The 17,694-nt window shown below is 46.3% G+C and overlaps 1 protein-coding gene across 8 annotated transcripts in view; it reads left to right on the plus strand.

The window, feature by feature from the left end:
* The window catches only part of SRGAP3 (SLIT-ROBO Rho GTPase activating protein 3), a 326,045-nt gene that overhangs the window by 240,876 nt on the left and 67,475 nt on the right, over positions 1 to 17,694 (plus strand). For all 8 annotated transcript variants that reach the window (XR_005374626.1, XM_038565770.1, XM_038565767.1 and 5 more), the window contains 4 exons: positions 8,642 to 8,827; positions 12,256 to 12,384; positions 13,737 to 13,958; positions 15,202 to 15,303. Coding sequence is in view for 7 of the 8 variants with exons in the window: in XM_038565770.1 (XP_038421698.1) it covers positions 8,642 to 8,827; positions 12,256 to 12,384; positions 13,737 to 13,958; positions 15,202 to 15,303 (639 nt within the window). In the remaining variant the exon portion in view is untranslated. The remainder of the gene's footprint in view (positions 1 to 8,641; positions 8,828 to 12,255; positions 12,385 to 13,736; positions 13,959 to 15,201; positions 15,304 to 17,694) is intronic.

Consider the following 17,694-nt stretch of genomic DNA (forward strand, 5'->3'; position numbering starts at 1 on the left):
AATGGTCTCCCCACTTATTCAGGCTTTGATTTGATCTTGTGCTGGGCTCAGTGGTATGAAATCAACTCTGGGCCCCCAGGCAAATTTTTGTGAAGGCATCTCCTTTCTGATGTCCACACTCAGGGACAGAGAGAGCCTGAGATGAGGAGCCCAGCAACCTGAATTCTGGCTTCAGCTCCCTCCTGGGCTTACCCTGAGTCTTCCTGGATGATGCCTCTGTGTCTGTCATCATTGAAGTGTAACCACCATGGTTCCATCATGTCATTGGACCTTCTCTCCTTTTTTTAGTATTTTTCTTCAAATTGACTCAATTAAAAGAAAAATCTCCCTGTCCTAATGAATTAGTGGGAAAGCAGCCTTGTGTATTGGGAAGAGTCAGCCAGGCCTGGGTTCAAGGTCCTGTCCCTTGTCAAGCCCTCTGACTATGGAGATGTTACCAACTCATCTCTGGATTGTTCTGAGAGGAGTGAGTGGAAGAGGCATAGCACAATGCCTGGCAAACAGTACAACGTTATTTGGAGAAGTAGGTCTCCTGTTGCCTCAGTGCCCCTTACTCCATACAACCTCAGTTCCTGGTTTCTAATTCAGCGGTGCGTTCTCTCAGAGAGGTCTGATTATCAATAGGCATACATGTATGGATGTATCCTGCACACCCTTGTTTTTATGCAGGTGGTAATAACTGGACCACCAGTTCTTCATCTTGCTTTTGTAGTTATATTTTGGAGACTGGTTCATATCCTTAATAATTAGAGTCTCCCCTCTTATATGATGCTTATCATGTGCTGGGCACTGGACTAATCACTTTACCTCTTAATTCATTTCATCCTCACCATGACCCGTTGAGGTGGTTGAAAGTATTATCATCCCATTTTAGAGGTGACGGATCTGAAGCACAGACAGGTTAGGTAGCCAGCCAACGGTCACCAGCTCCTAGTCTACTCCCCAAAGTTATTTATATAAGTACATTCAACTATTTATATAAATATACATAAGTCCTTTATACATTTGTTTTGGAAGCATATTTTTTTAAAAAAATATTTTATTTATTTATTCATGAGAGACACACAGAGAGAGGCAGAGACACAGGCAGAGGAAGAAGCAGGCTCCATGCAGGGAGCCTGATGTGGGACTCGATCCCGGGACTCCAGGATCACGCCCTGGGCTGAAGGCAGGCACTAAACTGCTGAGCCACCCAGTGGTCCCTGGAAGGCTATCTTACCTTACATTAGTGAATGAAAAACAACTTGGCATAAGCAGAAGGGTTCTAGAAGTTAAATGAAGGTAGGGGAGTGTTCATTCTTGCTGGTGCCTGCAAAGCAGCTGTAGAGGCATTAGATCCGTGAGCCCTGATCTGAGCTTTTCCTCCTGATATAATCAGAAGGATGCCAAGAGGAATGCCTGGGTGGCTGAGTGGTGGAGCATCTGCCTTCAGCTCAGGGCATGATCCCAGGGTCCTGAGATCGAGTCCCACATTGAGCTCCCCGTAGGGAGCCTGCTTCTCCCTCTGCCTATATCTCTGCCTCTCTCTGTGTGTCTCTCATGAATAAATAAATAAAATCTTTCTTTTTTTTTTTTTTTTTTGAAAGGATGCCAAGAGAACCGAAAGGTTTAATAACACATCTGTAACAGCTAAAAGGGTCATCCTGCTGACACAGGTGGTTCCCATCTCACGCTTTGGGAAACACTGACCCAGTGCCCGCTAGCTGGGCTCCGGTCCTTGATTTTGCCCACCTGTAGGGCGAAAGGCATGAAGGCATGAAGGCACGAAATGAGAGGAACTCTGAGGCTCCTCTCCAGCTATTATCCTCATGTCACGTTACCCTCAGAGGGAGACAAGGGAATGTCTCTGACTCAGGGTGAGGCAAGGCAGGCTGCTGAACCATCACAGCCTGCTGGCCAGGGTGCGGCCCAGGTTTGTTTGGGGATGGATGTGGTCCTAAGAACAGGGGGATGAGGTTTCTCTCCAGAAAACCTCCTCACCTCTCCCTCCAAGACATTCGTTCACTTGCTCATCATATATTTACTAATTATCCCCTGTGTGCAGAGGATGGGATGTAGCTACATCGTGGGACAGGTGTCCTTGTGGGGGATATGGACACAGTGGGAGGAGTGGTGGGGAGATGAAGTCCACCTGAGCATCAAGAAGGCCACAGAGAAGAGGTGGCATTTGATTTGGATATGAAGGACAGAGGGAGGCTGCGGGGAGCAGCACTGTGGCAGCAGCGAAGCAGGAGGTTGGGACACAGGACGAGCAGCCCCCTGCTCAGGTGGTCAGTCTGTCTGTTGTGTGAGTTGGGCACTACAGTGGGCCCAGGACCAAGGTGGGCAATGGGGAGGCTAGCAGGGACTCCTGCAATAGTGAGGGATGGGAATCCACGCAAACTGGCTGGAGCAAAAGATGCCTGTATTGAATCTCAGAGGTTTGCACACTTGTTTGGCTGTCTCCCCAGCAGGCTGTGTATTCAATGAGGTACACATTCCCTGTCTTCCATGTAGTAGTTTTGCCAGCACCCGGTATCATGCGTGGCATGCCACAAACTGCTCAGTAGAAACCTGCTTTGAGGTGTAGCTGTTTTCCCCACACCTTCAATAGTCTCACATGAGCAAAGGCAAGAGACTGCACCTCCTCCATTTTATCTTACTTCCTCCTTCCTTTCTCTGTCTCCCTCTCCTCCTCCTCTCCATCCATCCATCCATCCATCCATCCATCCATCCATCCATCCATTTGCTTTCCTCTGTGATGTCTTCATGATCAAGCAGGCTTCTCCCAGGGAGTGACAAAGATGACCCCTCAGTGCAAGCTCACTTTCTATCAGTTCAGTGCCTTCTGGTGGAAAATTAACATACCTTTCCCAACATTCCCAGCAAAGCCCCGGGGTTTTTCTGGTTGGCCTGGCTGTGATCATGGGCTCCCATCACTATGGTCAGGTAAACATAATGTTTACTGATTGGCCAGGCCTGTGTCTCATTCCTATGCCTGGGATTGGAGGGTGGTGTCCATTTCTCATGATCCACAGGGACTGAGAACACTGGAGGGGAATTTGGGGATTTCCTGAAACAAAATCAGGAAGCTGTTCCAGAAGGAGGAGGACTGGATGATCCTAGGCAGGGAAAAAACAACAAATGTCCACTGAGGGGGAAGTATCTGGGGGAGAATATGGAGGTGACTCCATTGGCTAGTACTCAAACACCTGGCATACTTCTGCCTGGAAGCTCTTCCTCAGACTTGTTTGACTCCTGTTCTTTTTGGGCTTGGTGCTCAGCTGCTCCCTTTTTCTGGAACATTCTACTCCCACTCCTGCCCTGTTCACCCAGGTAACAGCTACTCTTCCTTCAAGGTTTGGTTTATCTATTTTTATTTTTATTTTATTTTATTTATTTATTTGAAAGAGAGAGAGAGAGTGAGCGTGAGTGGGGGTCAGAGAGGCAGAGGGAGAAGCAGACTCCCTACTGAACAGGGAGCCTGATGCCAGGCTTGATCTCAGGACCCTGGGATCATGACCAGAGCTGAAGGTCAGATACTTAACTGACTGAGCCACCCAGGCACCGTCAAGGTTCAGTTTAGATGATACTTTCTCCAGAAAGCAATCCTTTAGCACCCTATGCTTCCCTCATCATAGCCCTTACTATACCATGTAATAATAGTTTGTAAACTTGTCCATGTCCCTGCTAGAGGGTGTTTTCTGTGTTGGTGGAGACCCTGTCTGTCTCCCTACCTCCAAATATGTTCACCAAGGTCAAAGGCAGTAGAACTGTATCTCCCCCATTTTTTCTCCTTCTCTTTCCTCTGTTCCTTCCATCCAGCCAGCCATTCATCTACTTGTTTACCCACTCACCCATCTGTCCATTCAACCATCTCCCTATCTATCCTTCCATCCATCCATCCATCCATCCATCCATCCATCCATCCATCCATCCTTCCACTCACACCCAGCCAGCTGTCCTTCATTCATTCATGCAAATATATACTGATACTTGCTGGGTACCAGTCTCTGCTTTAGTACAGGGAATATGCTCTTCAGCAAGGTCCTGGCCCTCTGGACATTGCACTTGACTTGCTGTGAGACAGTGAATAGACATGCAAAATGAGTAAATAAGATAGCAATTATAAGTAAAGAGAACGTAGGCCACGCAGAGTGTGGGTGGTTATATTGAAATATGGAAACTCATTTTTCCTTCAAGGATGTTTTGGCATGCATTGGCCCAGGATTTCACCCATACAAAGCTCTTGCATGGCTAGAGATGGCCCTGCCTGCAGGGTAGAGGAAGTGTGCATGAACTCCATTGTTGAGAACCTACTGTCTAACAACTGGGTTCTTGTCTTGCCCTAGCATGTTCCTTTTTTTGATGCTGTCAACTTCTGTATTTCCTTTGGCTTCTTTTCCATTTAAATGAGGGTCTGAAGGAATATGCATATAATACTTCCTTATTTTCATGATCTGAGGATTTGGAAAGATGCAGAAAGCAAAGTGTATGCAGCCAAGAGCAACATGGTTACTATAGCAGCAACACTGTAGCTCAGAAGTCCTAGCTATGTGTCTTGCTCTGTGACTTTGTGCAATTCACTTGCCATTTCTGAGGCTCAGTTTTTTCAATAATGGGTTAATACACCAAGATTTCTGGAGAGCCTTTTGAGAATATGTGAAACTGATCTGTGTCCAAGAACAGTGGTCTCAACTTATATGTCCTTATAGGGTCCTTCTCAGCCTGTGCTAGACTTGTTCCAAGGGATCTCCCTGACAGAGTCTGGAGGGTTGGAATGTGAACATCCCATTAAGCCAGGTGGGTCCCTATAAGGGGTCCTTCAGGGGTGCCAACTTGAAGACTGGGTCTCAATACTTTGGCCTCAGTTGAACTCCTTCCTACATCCACCTCTGCATCCTTCCCAGCCTCAACCCTGCTGTCAGCCAGTTACCTTAGTCACAACTTACGGAGCACATTCCCATCCACCACTATTCTGGTCTCCAGCAGCTGGCAAAGAGAAGACAAGTCTCTGCCACTGTTACTCAGCAAGTTTGAGGGGAGGGTTGAGTCTCAAAACCAGGTCTCCTGAGTCCGTGTGGGATAGTGGATCATCCTTATTTTGTGGTTTCTACTTCTGTAAAGCAGGGATCATGTGGTGATTATGTGGTGTCTACCTCCTAGGGTTTTTGTGAGAAATAAAAGAGTTAATATATATATAGTGCTTAGAAAAAGGCTAGGCATGTAAGTGTTCAGTGAATATTAGCTGCTATTATCATTATTGTTATCATACTGCCTCCCAGGGTTGGGGTACAGATTAACTGAAATGCTCTTTGGGGGTAATAAAAAAAAGATGTTTGCAAATTCTCAAGTAATTGATAAGTTTAAATATTATTTAATACATCCTGGGCTGGCAATATTGAGCAGACTGTTCTAAGCTGTTGAGCTAAGGACCTTTCATGCTAAAGCCTGTGTTTCAGGTAATTAAACAAAGCAAACATCTGGAGGATTCTGGATGTAGTTAGACTCATTTCTAACAGGCCCCCTTGGTGAACTCTTTTTGTGGCAGCTGTCTGACCTAAGTCACCCTAGGCAATCAAGTTCACTGTTATTCTTAGGATCTGGAATTACCAATTGGATCCCTGAGAGTTGGGCCCCAGGGCCCTCTGGCCATGTTCTTCAAGCTTGGGACTTTTGCAACTCAGTTCAGAGAATGTAATGGGAAGTTTGGTTTGTTGCAGAATAAGAAGAGTACTGTGTGGTTTGAGTGAAAAACTAGGCAAAGGGAAATGCGGGAGGCTGAGAACACCCAGCTGGGATGCTGACCTTGAGTGAATAGATGGATGGATGCATGGATGATTGGACAGGAAGATCTAATTGCAAATAGAATGCTCTCTCTTCCTCTGAACCGCTCAACACAGATGATAGATTTGTGGTGAGATAAGCAGACCTCAGCAGCTGAAACAGAAAACGTGGCTTTAGTGGGAATCATTGAACCCAGAAAGGGATGAGTCCAGAAACGAACACCACCAGCATCATGGTAGAAAGGCAGAGAAACCAGTGGTGCCCATGAATGTGGAGGAAAAGAGAAAAGCTTTGAGAATGGAAAGGCAGGGGCCTGGGAGACAGACATCAGCCAGCATTCCCAAGTCAGCCACTTGGTGTTGCAGGAGCCCTGGCGTAAAGGTGGTGGAAAAATTGGCAATTGCTTTAGTTACCTGCAGTCGTTCCTTGTGGCCGCTAGATGTCGAGAACACATCAATCGGCACCCTTTTTGGTCCATTGAGTTCGGAGATAAGCTTAGTGGAACTGGAATAAGGAGTGGATGAAATCACTGAGAATGGCATCTCTAGAGGCTTTAGGGCAACTCAAAAAAGCAAACATGGGTGGAATGCAGGTAAGAGGTCTTTTCACCATGACCGATGAAGAAAAGTTTATTGCATTTTTAATTCATTTATTGTTTTGAAATTTGAGGAAGTTCTCAAGATGTAAGGGGAAGGGAGAAGGAACAGGGTATAGAATAAAATTTTGCATATTAGCTAATGTTCTTTAGAATTTATAAGCATTTTCCTGAAGTCAAGTGAGTAAATTCAAGGTTCTCAAACCCTCAGCCCAAATCAGGCAGCGGCGGAGGTGGTGGTGGTGGTGGTGGTAGTGGCAGCTGATATCTACATGGCTCTTACTATGAGGCAGGTGTTGTTCTCAGCACTTTACCTGAATTGACTCATTTAGTTTTCACAGCAAATCTATGAGGTAGGTGCCATGGTTATCCCCATTTTACAGATGGAAATGGAGAGGTTCTATGACTTGCCCGAGGTCACACAGCTGGTAAGTGGTATCATCAAGATTCAGCCCAGACATTTGAATCAGAGTTCATACTCTACAGTACCTGCTTCCTCCATTAACTCCTGGCCTATGGCAAAGAGGACTTTCTGTGCAACAGAGCAATGCTGTGATTTAATGTAATAATTACAGAAGAATCCTTCATTGTAATAAACTCACTTCACAGGACTTCATATGAGAATGAATAAGGTTATAGTGCTGGCCAGAAATTTGTTCCAAGTTCCCGGACTTAAAGGGCCCCACTAGGTAGGAGCATATCCCATCCTCACACAGAAACCTCTACTCTATAGTTGCTATAGCTATCCAAACAACAGGAGAAGAGAACAAACAAGGTTCAGGAGTCATGGATTCCAGAAACTTCTTGTGTTTTATAGCACAGAAAAATGATCATAAGCTATTGCACAGGAAAGGTGTATGCCCGGTTGGGGACCAGGAGATAGAGCCCTGTTGGTGGGGACTGCCCTACTTGCTCCAAGGCTGCCCAAACTGTTCATACCTGCTGCAAAAATGGTATTGAATTATGGAAACAGTATGATATGGTAGAAAGAGCGATGGATTAAAAGTCAGACCAGATTTCTAATTTGGTCAAATGTACACTTCCTATGACCCTCCATTCCATTCCTAGGTATTTACCTGAGAGAAACGAAAACATATGTCCATACAAAGAATTATACCTGGCCTTTTTTAGCAGCTTTATTCATAATAGACCAAAACTGTGAACAACCCAAGTAACTATTAGCATACGAATAAATAGACAAATACTGATACAGATCTCCAGTGGAATACTACTCAGCAGTAAAAAAGAACTGATAAAACATGAGAGAATCTCAGATAAATCATGCTGAGCGAAAGAGGGCAGACCCCAAAGAATTTATATGCCTTGGTTCCATGTACATAAAGTTCTAGAACACACGAAACTCAACTACAGCGACAGAAAGCAAATCAGTGATTGTCTGGGGCTGGGAGATGGCATAGGGATCTATTGCAGCGGGGTGTGAGGGCCCTTTGTGGTGTAGTGGAATTGTTCTGTAGCTTGATTGTGGTGTTGGCCCCACGGATGCAAAGTTTGGAGATTACACTGATAATGTTGTGCCATCATAGATAAGCCATTTTGCTCTTCTGGGCCCCAGTTTCCCTATTTGTAAAATTTGGATTAGATGACATCTAGGATTTCTTCTGTCTCAAAAACTCCCTTGTTATAACAATATTGGACTTTTGCTATGGAAGTGGAAGAGCCAAGTGTGGTTTGCTTTGTGGGAATTCATTGTATAGCCAAGGATGAGTTTATTTCAGAAAGCACAGAATAGCAATTAGTATATCCAGTAATACTCCTTCTGGGGACAGAGCCATTTGCAGGCCAGTAAGGAAACAGCTGAGAAAATGATTTGCACGTTCCCAGGGCAGTTCCATGAGTACCTGAGGAGGGGCTTTCCCATTGACTTTGGGGAGAGGGGGTGAGGGACAAGAGTCATGGCTGCTGGCAGGGCAAGAGGGGGCAGCTGAGGGAGGGCCAAGTATGTCTTATCCCCTCTGAGACGCCCCAAATGTGCGGGGGCTTTTAAATTTCCTCCTTACTAGTCCATTCCTGGCATTCAGTAAGGATGTCATGATGTTGCTAAAGATGATAATGGCAGTGAAGCCTCTACTGAGGATGATCATCATTTCCAGTCCCCAGAGTTGGTGCTAAAGTAAAGAACCACAGGGAGCTTGGAGTGTGTGGAAGGAAGAGGATAGGGTGTGGCTTCCTGGCACACAGAACCTGAATGGGGCTGGGAGCCCAGGGGGCCGCGTGCTGGGCTGTGCAGGCTGCTGATTTCCTGCCCCTGTGCATCCCCAGGTCATGAAAACCTACCACATGTACCATGCTGAGAGTATCAGTGCAGAAAGCAAACTGAAGGAGGCCGAGAAGCAGGAGGAGAAGCAGTTCAACAAATCAGGAGACCTCAGCATGAACCTGCTCCGGCACGAGGACCGGCCCCAGCGCCGCAGCTCTGTGAAGAAGATTGAGAAGATGAAGGAGAAGGTGAGTGAGGGCCTAGGAGAAACTGAGGGGCATGCTCCCTCTGGACAGCCTCAACTTTCCCGTTCTGCACCCTGAGGGGTAAGGGATAGAAGCATGGTGCCAGCATGCACTGTCTTGGAGGTCAGTGTCATGAAGGAGGCAGGGCTGTCCATGCCTCACTAGCATTTATTAGGCCTGGCCTTGTGCCAGGATCAACAGGCAGGGAAAGCGCTCAGCTGACAAGAGAGCTGAACTGTGACAAGACTCAACGCCCAGCCAGCATATTCTCAAATGGACAGGAATTACCAGGCAATTTGTGGGGGTGGGGCTTGCTCAGGAGGGTCATATTGGTGGCCGGAGGCTGGTTGGGGCTGAGCATGTCCCAATAAGAGGGAACAGCACTGGGCTACCAATGAGCACCTGGGAACCCGATAAAGAACCCATTCCAAAATGCCACTGGCAAGCCAAAAATGGGAGATTCAGAATCACTGTGTATTATTGGTGCTGGGGAAGTGCTTTAGTAGGGCACAGAGGGATGAGTGCTAGTTTTGGAATCAGACAATCTGGGTTTTTAAAATGCCACATTTACAGTACTTCTCTGAGCGTCAGCTTTAAAATCTGACAGCGATGGCAAATGACTCCTCTCTCAAGCCAACTGTGATCAGTTGGTAGTAACTGCCCAAAACTCTGTTGAAGATTGTGAAGCCTCCTCCAGGCATTAGTTAAAAACAGTGCTGCAATCAATTGATGATGCCTGCGATGGCCAGGGAATTTAGAGGGGCGGTGTACATGCTTTTGTTATCTTAGACTAGATTACTTCTCAGGTTTCTTTCTTTGTAAAAGCTATTATTTTCTTTTGAATTCTCTGCATTTATTCATTCCATGCAATCGCTAAACATTTCCTGAGCTCTTTCCCTGTGCCAAACATCACACCACGTATTTATTTGGGCTTCTATGAGTCTCATTCTATGATTACATGATCCTGCAGCTTAAAAATGTTAGGAGATTGAGTGGAAACAGAATTCACCAGGGCCTGGATGAGCTGAAAAAGTAACCATAGGCAAATAAAATAAGGTTCCAGGATAATTTCCAAAGGCAAAGAAAAGCATGCTTCCAATAGACAAGGGCCCAATTAAAAAAAATGGGTAAAGAATTTGAATAGACATTTCTCTGAAGAACTTACATGAGTGGCCAGTGAGCACATGAAAAGATGACTCAGCATCATTAGACATTAAGAAAATACAAATCCAAACCCCAGTGAGATACCGCCTCATAACCACTAGGATGGCTAAAATAAAAAAGGCAGACAATCACAAGTGTTAATGAGGTTGCAGAAGAATTGGAACCCTTATATGTTGCTGGAGGGAACATAAATGGTTCACCCACTTTGGAGAACAATCTGTGAGCTGCTCAAAATGTTGAACAAAAAGTTATCATATGACTCAATAATTCTACTCATATGTGTCCACCAAGAGAAATGAAAACATACATCCATACAGAAACCTGCACATGAATGTCCCTAGCAGCATTATTCATAATAGCCAAAAGGTAGAAACAAACCAAATGTCCATCAACTGGTGAATGGATGAATAAAATGTAATCTAATGATGTGATGGAATATTATTCAGCCATGAAAAGGAGTAGGGTAATGATATATACTCCAACACGATGTACCTTGAAAACAGTGTGCTAAGTAAAAGAAACCAGTCACAATATTGTGTGATTCTAATTATAGGAAATGTCCAGAATAGACAAATCCATAGAGACAGACAGTAGATTATTTATTGCCAGGAGCTGGGGCAGAGGAGAAGGAGAGTGATTGCTAATGGGCATAGGGTTTCTTATTGGGTTGCCAAAAATATTCTAACTTTAGATGGTGGTGATCATTGTACAACTCTGTGAATATACTATAAAAAAATAAATAAAAATAAGACAGGTAGGCAGGGAATTACAAAACTACAACATGGGGGATAAATAGAGGGGAAGAGATACCACCAGCCAGAAGTCTGGAGAGTTAAGTTCAGAGTGATATGCTAATTAGTCTTTTGGCTTTTGGACAAGCCACTTTGTTTTTTAAGTAATCTCCATACCCAACGTGGGGCTCGAACTCGTGACCCTGACATTAAGACTCACATACTCTACTAACTGAGCCAGACAGGTGCCCCCAAGTCATTTCTTCTTGGTTTTCATTTTCTCATCTGTAAAATGGGTGAATTAAACTAAGATACCTTTAATATCTTTTCTAGGTATAAAATTTTATGAATCCATGAAGGGCTGAAAGTGGTCTGAGGGTCATAGTAGCCCCTGAAAATGGGTGAGGAGTATCAGTTTTGCGTGCTTCAGGCCCAGTGATGAATAGGGTAGATCAAGTCCCTGACTTCATAGAATTTACTTTCTAGTGGTGGACACCAAAAACCAGCGAGTAAACAAAGAGGTAAAAAATATAATTTCAGGTGGTAAAAAATGCTTATGAAGAAAAAAGTAGAGCAACCAAGATGTCCTTCAGTACATGAATGGACAAGTAAACTGTGGTGCATCCAGACAATGGAATGTTATTCAGTGCTATAAAGAAATGAGCCAGCAAGCCCTGAGAAGACATGGAGGAGCCTTAGATGCATATCACTAAGTGAAAGAAGCCAATCTGAAAAGGCCATATACTTTACGATTCCAACTATATGACATTCTGGAAAAAGGCGAAACTACGGAGACAGGAAAAAGATCAGTGGTTGCCAGGGGTTAGGTGGCAGGGAGGGATGCATAGATAGCACAGAGTATGTGTAAGGGAGGAAAACTACCCTGTTTGATATTATAATGATGGATATATATCATTATACGTTTGCCTAAACCCATAGAGTATAAAATACCAAGAGTGAGCTCTAGTGTCAACTCTGGACTCTGGGTGACTATGATGTGTCCCTGTAGGTTTATCAATTGTAACAGATGTACAGTGTGGTGGGGGATGTTGATAACAGGGGAGGCTCTGCATGTGTGGGGGCATATGGGAAATCTCTGTACTTTCCTTTTAAATTTGCTATGAACCTAAAACTGCTCTAAAAACATAATATTTAAAAAAGTGATTTAAAATGAGAATAATCACTAAAAACTAAGCAAAGACTAAATAGATGAAAAACATAGAGCAGGGCAAGGGAATGCAGGGGGAGGGGCACTGCAGATGCTGAAGACTCATTTCCAGATGAGGTTGTCATCAGAGGACGCTCTGACCACATGACCTTGGATAAGGACCTGAAGGACATGAAGAAGCAGGCCACCTAGGGACTTGCGAGGATGGCTCGCCAGGCAGAGGGAATGAGTCTGAAGGCCTAGAGGCAGGAGTGAACTTGGCCTCTTAAGGGAAGGACAGAGGCAGTTGGGCAATGAAGAGGGTGCGAGAGAGGGACGAGGGGCAGGTCAGTGCCTCAGCTCTCACCTCTGCTCTGTTCTTCTTCCAGAGGCAGGCTAAGTATTCTGAGAACAAGCTGAAATGCACAAAGGCCCGAAATGACTACTTGCTGAATCTGGCGGCCACCAATGCAGCTATCAGCAAATACTACATCCACGATGTCTCTGACCTAATCGACGTGAGCACCTGGGCAGTCTGGGACCGAACAGGGCCCCACACCCATGCTGGCCCTTGTCTGTAGCTGATGAGCATGTCCCTTGAGCCCTGATGGAGGGAAAGGGCAAAGGGCATTTGGGGCCTGGGAGATGGTTTCTCTGTCCACAGGTGGGAGTGGGCCTCTGGCAGCCCCTATATGGCTGGGTCAGGTAGGCATATATTCAACCTGCACCAGCCTCCTCTACACCAGGCCCTTTGCTGAGTTTGCGGGCACAGAGGTGATGGTACACAGTTCATGCCCTGGGTAGTCTCCTAGGGCGGTACAGATGTTTATATCTTTAGGGGATATTCTTGTGGGAAGAATGTGGCAGTTTTAGCAAAAGGACTGACTCCCAAGTACCAGCTGTGTGGGTCACGCCGGAGGGACTGGAGGTCTGGGCTTGGAGAAAGAACATCATGAGTGGCATCATCACGGAGAGCGTCTGTCTCATTTGTGTTGGAGCTGGGACTGCTTCCTGTGTCCCGCCCATCCCACGCAGACGGGGATCTGGCCTGCAGATGCTCAGGAAAGGTTCCCTACTGATGGATGGATCCTTTTCCTCTGGCTCTGTTGTGTCCCGTCAGGGAGTCACAGGGTCACCGCTTTCCCATGGCTGCAGAAGGCACCCATTGCCACCATCCCCAGGAGAGGGAGCTAGCTGCCAGCCCTGCCTGTGCCTTCCCACACCTGAGGCCAGACCCCTCCTCTTGCTCACAACTTTTCACTCTTTCCAGTCCTCTCCTTTCTTCATTTACCACATTTTTATTGAGCACCTACTAGTCGTAGGTCTTGAGGTCCAGGAGTGGACACGAGCCTATGGGTCTGCCCTTCTGTAGCTGACCGTGCATAACCCTGAAACATGAATAGGCAACTGCAAAGCCAAGTGGCAGGTGTCCCAGTGAGGGAGGTGGAAGGAGATGTGGACCCCCAGAGGAGGGACATGTGACATAAACTCTGAGTGGGGGAGCATTAAGGAAGACTTCCTGGAGGAAGTGACCTCAAAACTGAAACCTGAAGGAAGAATATTTAGGCAGTAGGCCAGGCAGAGGGAATACATGTGTGAAGAAGGCCTAGAGATGAGAAAGAATGGGATGAATTTGGGGAGCTAAGAGAAATTCTGCTACTGCTCAAATCACAATCCCCAGGTCCCTCTGCGGGCATTGGGGGTGATTTGTGCAGTAAGATTCCCAAGTGCACAAGGGCCTCCAGGATGAAAGAGTTGGCTGTGGAATGGGAGATAATCTTAAGTCACCGTGATGGGAAGGGGAATGCCAGCCCCCCACCTCCAGTGATAGCCCGTATCCTCACCCTTCTGTTGTGTTCCTCTCTCCAAGTGCTGTGATTTGGGCTTTCATGCCAGCCTGGCCCGCACCTTCCGGACCTACCTCTCAGCCGAGTACAACCTGGAGACCTCTCGCCACGAGGGGTTGGATGTCATCGAGAATGCGGTGGACAACCTGGATTCCCGAAGTGACAAGCATACTGTCATGGACATGTGCAACCAGGTCTTCTGTCCTCCGCTTAAGTTTGAGTTCCAGCCCCACATGGGGGATGAGGTAGGTTTCTCCCCGGAGCCCAGGCTTGAGGCTGTTTACACTTGTTCCCTCCACATGCTCCTGGGACATCAGTGGGAGGGGGAAGGTCAGGCCCCGTTCCATGTGCAGGACATTTATCTGAGAGGCCTGGGGTCAAGTTCTTGGTCCAGGGGATGCCCAGCTGAGGGTTTTACCACTAATATCCTAACTTTGCTGGCTGAAGTCTCCCGCCTGCCAAACGGCAGGACCTTAGCTCTCCTTCACATCCTTCCCAGTTCTGTGTAGATCCCAAGGGAGTCCCACATGGCCACGCAAGCATCTCCCACTCTTCCCTCGGGTGACCTCAGGTTATGGGAAACTGGGATTAATCCACACTGGCTGGCAGGCTGGCCGGGACACTGTCCTCTGGCACAGGAACCATGCTCCCTTCAATGCTTGTGCTGCTCAGCTCCTTACCATGCTCTGGAATAAATAAGTACGTGGGGGGTGGCACTTGTTACTGGCCACAGAGCAGTTATTGGTTACTCCATTTGTACAAAGTCCCTTATGCGAAAAGCTCCTTGAACTTTTTCCTTTACATCCTTCCCTACTTTCTTCATTTGCAAAAGAGGGCTTCCCCACAGCTTCTGGCCTATCCCTCAGCCGTTGCATCCTGCCCTTTGGCCCATCATCTGGACCTGAAAATTCTGGGCTCCCAGTTACCACTGGTGACTGCCTAATTAGTGGGAAATAACTAGGAAATCATGGAGCCCTACTGTCCCTTAGGATCTTACCTGACTCACGCAGGGCAGCCCAGCCCATGGGGTAGTAGCAGAGCCCTGGGTGGAGTAGGTGTCAGGAGAATAGTATTTCCTTCTCCCCTTCCCCCGTGCACCCCATGAGAGTGCTCCTGCCTCCCTGAGGCACCTCCTGCCCGGGAATTGGAGCCCTCCAGTGATTGTTTCCATTCACTGTTCCTTTCATTGGCTTCTGTTAGGCAGTTGCTTTCTTACCACAAACCCCTGCCTTGAAATTAACTAGTCTCACTTAATGAGCTCACCTGAAAGCTCTTAGTAAACCCTCAAGGGCTGCACAAATCTAGACCATGACTGAGAGGCCACATCTTGCCTTTGGCATAGAAAGACCCCCAGTTCCCATCTGGTGTTGCCGGGTGCAAGCCTGTTTCCCCGACTGCTGATAGGGACATTAGTGATGGCCCCTGGTCCCGGCTTGCACAGGTGATGAGAGCACTGGGCAACCACAGGCACTGGCTGTCCTTTTGCAGGTGTGCCAGGTCAGTGCACAGCAACCTGTCCAGACGGAATTGCTCATGCGGTACCACCAGCTGCAGTCCAGACTGGCCACTCTCAAGATAGAGAATGAGGAGGTGAGTGGGTCCCTCTGCCCCACAACAAATTTCCTTATGAAGGCCCCGCTGGTGCTGGAACTCTGGCTGTGGAACACTTAAGAAATTAGTGTTCATCTGTAAAATGGAATATTACATGACTGGGGGTGCCTGGGTGGCTCAGTGGGTTAAGCATCTGACTGCTGCTTTCAGCTCAGGTCATGATCTCATGGGTCGTGAGGTGGGACCCTGCATTGGGCCCCATGCTGGGCGTGAAGCCTGCTGAAGATGCTCTTTCTCCCTCTTAATCTGCCCCTCCCCCACTCTCACCCTCTCTGCCTCTTTCTCTAAAGTAAATAATTTTTTGTTAAAGATGGATTATTACATGACCATTAAAACTGGGCACACCAAGAATCTTCAATGGCTTGGGTGGGGGATGCTCATAAGATGTTAAAGAAAAACAAACGAGAAATAGAACTCTGTTCAGTATTCTCTTAAGTATGGTAAACTAGAGCAGAGTTCTATTTCACAGTGTGTATCTGTGTTTATTCACGAGAAAAAAGCCTGGAAGGAAATACTTTGAAATGTTAATTGTGGTTATAGCTGGGTAGAGGAATTACAGGTGATTTGTTTTCTTCTTATGCTTTTCTCTATTATCTGCATTAAGTTTATGTTACTTTTTATCATCAAAGAGAGTTATAGGTATTTTAAAATACACAGTGAAATAACCCAGGGCACACTGAATGTGTCATGGATTCTGAGCTCCGAGGAACTACCTACCGCCTTTACGCCTCCCATAAAGCGGTGACAGGATCACCACTGGGAGTATGCAAATGGAAGCACCAACTGTGGTGGTTTTATTTTGATGTGGACTGAGGAAGCCAAATGGGAAACATCCTATTCCAGCCTGGATACCTCCATGCGGGGAAGAGGTCAATCAACCGAAGGCTCCTGGACAAAGGACACCAGGATGTGGGGAATGTTACCTAAAATCTTGGGCAGGTTTATCTGAGGTTTAACTGAGGAGTGCAGTCATAGCTGGAGATGGGGAGTCATGGTCCCCATCTTCATATCTCAAGAGCACTGTCCTGGGCAGAGAGGGCTGGTTTGCTCTGTGTCTCCACAAAGGACAGAACTAGGAGAGACATAAGACAGATTGTCACCCAGGATAATAATGAATCAAAGCTGTCCCTGGGGGGAGATTATACAGAAATGAATTATGTATTTATTTTGCACACCTGAGGAGAGAGAGGAGCTGAAAAAAGTGTTTGTGTCCTACATCCTCCCCCGAAGCTTCTTCAGTTGTTTACATCAAACAGTCTATGTGCAACAATGTTGATGGGGTCTAAATTGGAAATTAGGGCCCCAGAGAGAATGAGGCAAATGTTCCTCTGTATAGGCCGTTTATAGCTATGGAAATGCTTAAATTTTTTTTTAAAGAATGAATTATTTAAAAAAAAATTTTTATTTATTCACGAGAGACACATGGAGAGAGGCAGAAACATAGGCAGAAGGAGAAGCAGGCTCCTCACAGGGAGCCCGATGCAGGACTTGACCCCGGACCCTGGGATCACGCCCTGAGCCAAAGGCAGACACTCAACCACTGAGCCACCCAGGCATCCTGGAAATGCTTAATTTTGAACCTGAACTTCTGTTAGGCTGTCTTAGAAAAAAACTGATCTGTTCATTTATACATTCAACAAATATTCATTCAACCAATATTTATTCAAGTATTTATTTATTCAAGCACCTATTATGCTGTAAATACTGTGCTAGATGCAGAGTAAAATGAGTGAACAAGACACCCTAGTACCTCCTCTCATGGAGATTATGTTCTAGTGAGGAAAAATAGATAAGACATGAAAGCAAAGCAACTAACAAATGAATGAGTATGCAAAATATCAAATGATGATGTGCTCTAAGGAAGAGTAGTCAGAGGCCTCTGATGTCACCAGGAGGTGATATTTGAGTTGAGATCTGAGTAACAAGAAAGACTTCAAGTGACAATAATTTAACAACAAATATAGAGGCAATTTCTCCCCTGTTTTTTTTAATATTTTATTTATTTATTCATGAAAGACACAGGTAGAGAGAGAGTCAGAGACACAGGCAGAGCGAGAAGCAGGCTCCATGCAGGGAGCCCGACGTGGGACTCAATCCCGGGACCCCGGGGTCACGCCCTGGGCCGAAGGCAGCGCTAAACCGCTGAGCCACCCAGGCTGCCCTTCTCCCCTGTTTTTGGAGTGATCCTCCATCACAGTATAGGGCACAAGTCAGTGAAGGGATGTTGTGAGGTCAGGGCTCCTGCACTCTGCCTATGTAGCCTTCCCTGGGTCCCACTTGACTTCAGGAGAGAAGTTGGAGTCCTGGAGGACTGGTTCAGCATATGTCTTCCTCAAGTTCTCTTTTCTCAGTCAGCCTTTCGATAAGTCA

This window comes from Canis lupus, chromosome 20 (genome assembly GCF_011100685.1).
Source record: "Canis lupus familiaris isolate Mischka breed German Shepherd chromosome 20, alternate assembly UU_Cfam_GSD_1.0, whole genome shotgun sequence".
Taxonomy (NCBI): domain Eukaryota; kingdom Metazoa; phylum Chordata; class Mammalia; order Carnivora; family Canidae; genus Canis; species Canis lupus.